Raw genomic sequence first — 6,249 nt, 5'->3', positions numbered from 1 at the left:
GGGGGGGGGGTAGAGAAGCTGGCAGCGCACATGTAACCTGCTGGGACTGTAGGCAAATCACTATCACCAAGCCTCAGTTTTCAAATCTGTCCAATGACTGTCTTCCAGGGCAAGTCTTCTCATAAAGGAGCCTTTATGTAAAATGCCCTGAGGATCTCATGGGTGGCTCTCTTTGTTTTGAGATAAGGTTTTCCTGGCTGGAGTGATCTCGTTTCTAACAGGACCAAACATTGACAAGAGTTTGCTAGTCAGCCAGGCAAGCTAACCTGGTGTTTACAACGCTGAAGAAACCACTTCATCTCTGGTCTCACTATGCCCATTTGTAGATGAGAGGGGACATCAATGGTCTTCTCTCCGACTGTCTAGGATTTGAAGTGAAGTGTTTTACAATTGGAATGCTATGTTAGAGTCGAGTGGTGGAGCCGGCGTACAATCCTGGGTAGGTACTTGGCAGGGCTGAGGCAAGGAGAACAAAAGTTCAAGGCTAGACTAAATATTAAAACCCCCTTCAAAATAAAAAAAAAAAATATGGGCTGGGAATGTAGCTGAATTGCAGTGTCTGCCTAGTATGTACGAAGCCCTTGGTTCTATCCCTTGCACTCCATAAGCTTGGTGTGGTAGAGTGTGCCTATAACCCTAGGATTTGGGAAGTAGAGGCAGGAAAATTAGAAGTTCAAGGTTATATAGCTTGGCTTGGTTTATATAGCAAGTTGAAGCCAGCCTGGACTATAAACAAACAAACAAATAAATGGGTAAGGATGTACCTCAGTGGTAGAGTGTCTGACAGGTATGTACAAGGCTCTGGGCTCAACCCTCAGCACTGGGGGGAAAGTTGTTCAGGCAGCCAGATTTAAATATAACTCTTGGGGCTCTTCAGAGCCTGTGTACTGGAGTGCAGCCCCCCATCATGGCCCAGGCCCCCAATGCTCTCTAGAACCTACTGCTTCCCTTCATCTCTATTCCTGCTACCCTGGCGGCACTGTCCAGGATGGTGGCTCCCAGGCCTGGCTACACTGGGTGGGGGACCAACTGTCCCAGTTTGCTGGGAAGGAGTGGACCCTAAGCACACAAGACTCTCAATGCCTGACCAGACTGGTCCTAGGCAAGCTGGTCCCAGCCCGCTGAGCTACACACTCAAATCTCTCAAGAAGGAGAGCAAGTACGAGGAAGATGGGGTCTGAGCATGCACATAACTCGAACCCTAGTAAGTCTGTCTACTCAGCAGCCAGGCAGGGCCAAGGCTAGCCTGTGGTAAGGACACCTGAGTTCAGAAGGTTGAGGTCAAGGTACATAAATGCATTCACCTAGAGGAGTACATGTGCAGGAGAATGACCAGCCCGGAAACAGGAGCAGGGTGCAGTTCCTAGCTCAGAGGGAAAAAGTTCAAACTGAGGTCAGGGACACCCTTCTGTGCAAGGCCATGGTCTGGGGCACTCTGGGCTCTTGGCTCCATATGCATTCCTTCAAGGCTTCCTCTCCGGCCTCAGTGGGCTCGTTCCCAATTTCTCCAGCTTCTTTGAAGCTGTCACTTGTTTCAGGAAGCTCCTCAGCTCACCCTACAAAGGAACTTGCTGGAAGAAGTTCATCATGGACAGCAGCCTCTGCTCCTCAAAGAGCTTTGTGAAGAGTGAACAGGCATGAGCTCCTATGTATGTGCATGTGTGTGTATGTGTGCATGTGTATGTGCATGTACATGTGTGAGTGTATATATATGCATGTGCATATGTGGCTGAGTGTGTACATGTGGATGTGTGTGCTATATGTGTCTATGTGTATAAGTCGTGTGTATGAATGTGCATCTGTGTTATATGTATGAGTGTGAATGTGTGCAGTGTGTGTGTACATGCACATGTGTGTGCATTGCCCTGTAAATGGCCAATTCTCTGCTTCCCTGAGAGACCCTGCACTTACCCAAACAAGCCGTCCTGAGCAGGGAGGCTGCTTTCCCAGTGGTTAAGTGAGAGGGCAGGAGTCACCCAAGCCCTCCTCTTCCACTCACCTTGTCTCTGCCCCAAGATCAGCGAAGATGGCAGAAACAAGCTTGGGGCACTGAGGTAATTGCCCCCTTCACTTACGCAAACTCTAGCTTCTTAAGGTCCCGGATGGCAGGAAGATCCTTAGCTGTATCCTCTGAGGGGTTTCTCAGCCTATTGAGAAAGGGTAAGTAGGTGTAGCCCCACTGGCGTGTTCCAGGACCCATATCCTGCCCCCAGGACTGCCTTCCTTGGAAGTTATTGTTGATCCTAAACTGAAAAGATAGCTAAACTGAAATAACTCAGTGGTTAAGTTCATACTGCTTGCAGAGAACCAGAGTTTGACTCAAAGCTGCCTGTAACTCCAGTTCTCGGGGATCTGATGCCCTCTTCTGGACTCCACAGGTACGCAGGTGCACACACACACACACACACACACACACACACACAATTTAAAATACGATACTTTAAAAAAGACCATCCTTAGGGCCAGGAAGAGTGGCATAGACCTACAGTACCAGCTATTTGAAAGAGTGAGGCAGGAGGATCATAAATTGGAGGCCAGCTTCAACTACATATCCAACTCAAGGGCAGCCTGAACAACTTAGTAAGACTGTCTCTGACTAAAAAATTAAAGGGACTGGAGATGTAGCTTGGTGTTAGAGTACTTGCACAACATGTGGTGTGTGTGTGTGTGTGTGTGTGTGTGTGTGTGTGTGTGTGTGTGACAAAGACAAAGAGAGACTGAGACAGAAAGAGACAGAGACAGAGAGAATATGAATATCTCAGGGTTCTATCTGTGTTTGACTCATGGGAGACTTGGAAAAAGCACTCAACAGCACTTAGGTCTTAGACAATGATGTCCGTGTCCTTGTGTTCTGTCTTGGCTCTGTTATGGTTGAAATGGTGCTGGCACTGGGTATGTGGCTGCTTGAGGGGGTAGGAGGGTCCCACCAGTTAGTAGGTGCAGAAGGTCTCCTTGTTAGCCCCCATCATGTGATATCCTCATGGTTTCAGCCATGAAGGTCCTGGTACAAGGTGTCAGGCTTAGAATGGGCAAAGGGAAAAACCGGGGCCCCTGCCTGGGAGGGACTGCAGTGGAGAGCCTGTGTGGGCATGCCAAGTCAGGCTACTGGGAAGCTCTGTAGCTAGGACATGATGTAGCTTGCCTGCACAGTCTGGACCTACCTCTGACCCCTTGCCTCCTCACCTCTGGGTCTGCATGAGGCTGTCCAGGTCTTCCACATCCTTTGGGGATTTGGCCTTAAATGGTTCAATGGTGAACTTCTCCTCTGCTGCCTGGAGCAGCTGAGCTTCTCCTTGCTGCTGAAGGGACTCCCATAATGCCATTGTATCACTCAAGGAGGCCCTATGGAGGGAAGGCCTCAGACCCAGGCACAGCACCAAGGCGACATGGCAAGGTCAGGTAGGGCTCTGCCAATGGACCTCCCACCTCCTGCGATCCTTTTCTTAGCTTGACCTCCTTCCATGACCACATCAGCTCTTATTGGTTCACCTTCCTTGAAAAGGGACACTTTTTCTCTGGCTGCCAGAAAGCTCAGTGCTAAATTCTGGGCACAACTGTGGCAGGCTTTCTAACTTGAGTAAAATGGGATTATGAGGAATGTGGGAGGAGTGTTCTGGAGATTACCCTGTGCTCAATCACACTGCAAAATGGACTTGAGCAAGCTGAATGGAAGAATTTAGACCCCCATCCTGACAGGCCCAGGGAGTCCTTGCAGGGCTGCAAGCAGCACTGGAACCTGACCAGATTCACATTCTGGGAAGATGGCTCTGCTGCCTGAATTCAAAGAGCATCGAAACAGATAAGACTGGAGGCAGAGAAGCTAAGGAGGATTATGTCTCTGAGCCTGAGAAAATGGTGGCACATGCTGGTGACCGAAGGATGAAACCAATCTTGAATTCAGGCTAGGCTGAGATTCTAGATGTGTTCTAGTGCCTTGCACATGGCATGGCAGGTATCCAAACATTGGTTAGAAGAATGACACTGTCCCCCACAGGCTACATGGCTAGTGGCAATGGTTACCTTTCTCTGACCCTCAGTATTGTCATCTTATAACTGGAGGGGACTATTCTGTAACCACCTAATGCTGTACCCATGGAGTAGGGGTCCCTAGAGTCCATGCCTGCCCTGTGCCCTGCCCACACCTGAAACTGGTGACACAGCTGAGTCCCACGAGGTTTCCCAGTCCAGAGGGCTCAATGCCAGTCTGACGAAGGTCTAAGAAGAAGTCCTGGCTGGCTGTCTCCAAGGCCCTGCCCAGCATGTGCACATCTGGGGGTGTGAGCCGGGTGCCCAGGAAGGAGAGGTGCCCAGGGAGCTGGTGTGCAACATGCTCCCAAATCCCAGGTTCCTGTGTTTCGTGGGCACAGTGTAGCAGCTCCAGCAACCTCCCTGACCGAAGTGTCCCCAGCTTCAGGCGTTTCAGGTACCTGGTAAGAACCTTCCGTTTCCTGTCCGCCACTGCAGCCACTGCAGGCTCCACCAGAACTCCCAGGCAGTGGGCTCGAGGCTGGAAAACCAATCCAGCCAGAAAGCGAGGCACACATTCCAGCCAGTTGTCATAGGGTCTCTTCTTCCTCGGGGTCAAGGCCAGGTACTGTGGCAGCTCCTTGTCTTTGATTTCATTGCACTGTGCCAGCCACACAGCACCCAGGAAACATTGTAGCAGAAAACTGGAGAAGGCCAGTTGAGCCTCTGTGGTCCCCAGGGTCTGCTGCATCAAGCCTTGGGTCACTGCCCAGGTTTTCACCTCCACTGAGGAAAACTGGGTTTCTTGCAAGGTGCTTTGGTGCCTTCGTCCCAGCTCCCATGCCAGCTTAGCCAGCTCAACTAAGGCTCCAGGAGGACTGTTCTGAGCTGCAGGGCCTAGCAGGCCAACATAGAGTCCTGTAAGTGTACAAGGTAGCTGGGTCTCTGTGCCCTGTTCCAGCAGGGCCTTGGTGAGCTGGCACGCAGCACTGCACAGAACAGGGCTATGACTATGGGTGAAGAGAAAAGGTTGGCCCTCCAGGAGGCCCAGGGCCTTGTCTTCATTCCCTGCTGTCCCTGAGTTCTCAAAGTAGTGCTTCATGTAAGTCTGGGCTTGCTTAGTAGAGAAGCTGGGCACCTCAAAGATGGCATCTGCCTTGCTCAGGCTCTGAGCCAGGCGGCCCCGGGGCCGGGCTGTAAGGAGCAGGGTGCAGCCTCGCAGCAGCTTCCGCTGGAAGATCCCAGCCAGCAGTCCCCGGAGGGAGCAGGGTTCTGGGGACAGAGGTCCATAGGGTCCGTACAGAAGGCCATCTTGGGCCTCTAGCTCCTCAAAAGCATCTAGAATGAGCAGAACACGGTCCGGCTGCCTCATGATGAAATCAAAGACCTCGTCATCCATGGCCAGTGGCTGCAGGCTTGGGGGACAGAGCAGATCCCGCAGATGGTAGGTATCCCCAGGACGATCCAAGCAATGACAGGGGACATAGAAGACAAAGTCATATTGTGGCAACTGGCCACGTGCCCAGGTGTAACTCACTGTCCTGGCCCAGTGACTCTTGCCCTGGCCAGCCTTGCCCAGCACAGCGATCACCTGTGTCTCTCGTGGTCGCCTGCAGTCACCTACAACCTGAAGTACCTCCGCCAGACCACCATGGGCTAGCTGGCGCTCTGTCCAGTCGGGAGTGGCCAGCTCCCTTTCCTGACTCTTGTTGCTGCCTCTTTCCAACCTGGCCCGCACCAGCTCCATGGCCACCAGAGGACCACTTGGGCTCTCAGGCAATGCCTTGTACTTGTCCTGTAGGGAGTGCTGGAACCGCTCCACAGACTCTACAAAAGCCAGAGTGAGTCAGAGTGTGTTAGCAGAGTAAGGGGTTGGGGAAGGTGAGGTGGCCAGAGCTGACCCCCTCACTAGTTTTTCCATCTACTGCTCACAGCTGCTGCTCGCCAGCTCACTCATTCAGCCACATCCTCCTGCTGTCCCAGAGGAGTGGAGGATGTTTACCTGATAAAACCCAGAGCATATGATCTCCCACCGAAGTCCTTCCCAGCCCCCTGTGATCTGCCTTAACCCTTCAGTTACTCACTAGGCTGAGCTACTCATCCCTATAGGGTTTGGGAGGGGGGTTGGTTATTTGTGGATTCAACATGTTAAGTGAGATGAACCAGGCTCAGAAAGACATATCAAATATTTCCTTTCATATGTGAAACCTGAAGCACGTGCACACATACACACACATACACACTAAAGAAACAAGTAAACATGATTGAAAACCTTAAGAAAAG

The 6,249-nt window shown here is 51.5% G+C and overlaps 1 protein-coding gene across 5 annotated transcripts in view; it reads right to left on the bottom strand.

Moving 5' to 3' along the window:
• Ciita (class II major histocompatibility complex transactivator) overlaps nt 1–6,249 on the bottom strand; it is a 40,899-nt gene that overhangs the window by 3,753 nt on the left and 30,897 nt on the right. For 4 of the 5 annotated variants that reach the window (XM_031362433.1, XM_031362438.1, XM_031362443.1 and 1 more), the window contains exons 10-12: nt 4,143–5,793; nt 3,184–3,342; nt 2,076–2,147 (exon numbers count right to left, since the gene is read on the bottom strand). In XM_031362433.1, coding sequence (XP_031218293.1) covers nt 2,076–2,147; nt 3,184–3,342; nt 4,143–5,793 — 1,882 coding nt within the window. The remainder of the gene's footprint in view (nt 1–2,075; nt 2,148–3,183; nt 3,343–4,142; nt 5,794–6,249) is intronic. The other variant, XM_031362439.1, reaches the window with a different exon arrangement.

Source organism: Mastomys coucha, unplaced genomic scaffold, assembly GCF_008632895.1.
Source record: "Mastomys coucha isolate ucsf_1 unplaced genomic scaffold, UCSF_Mcou_1 pScaffold12, whole genome shotgun sequence".
Classification (NCBI taxonomy): Eukaryota; Metazoa; Chordata; class Mammalia; order Rodentia; family Muridae; genus Mastomys; species Mastomys coucha.
Note: the sequence above shows the minus strand (reverse complement) of the source record. Positions and strands in the feature narration are given on the sequence as shown.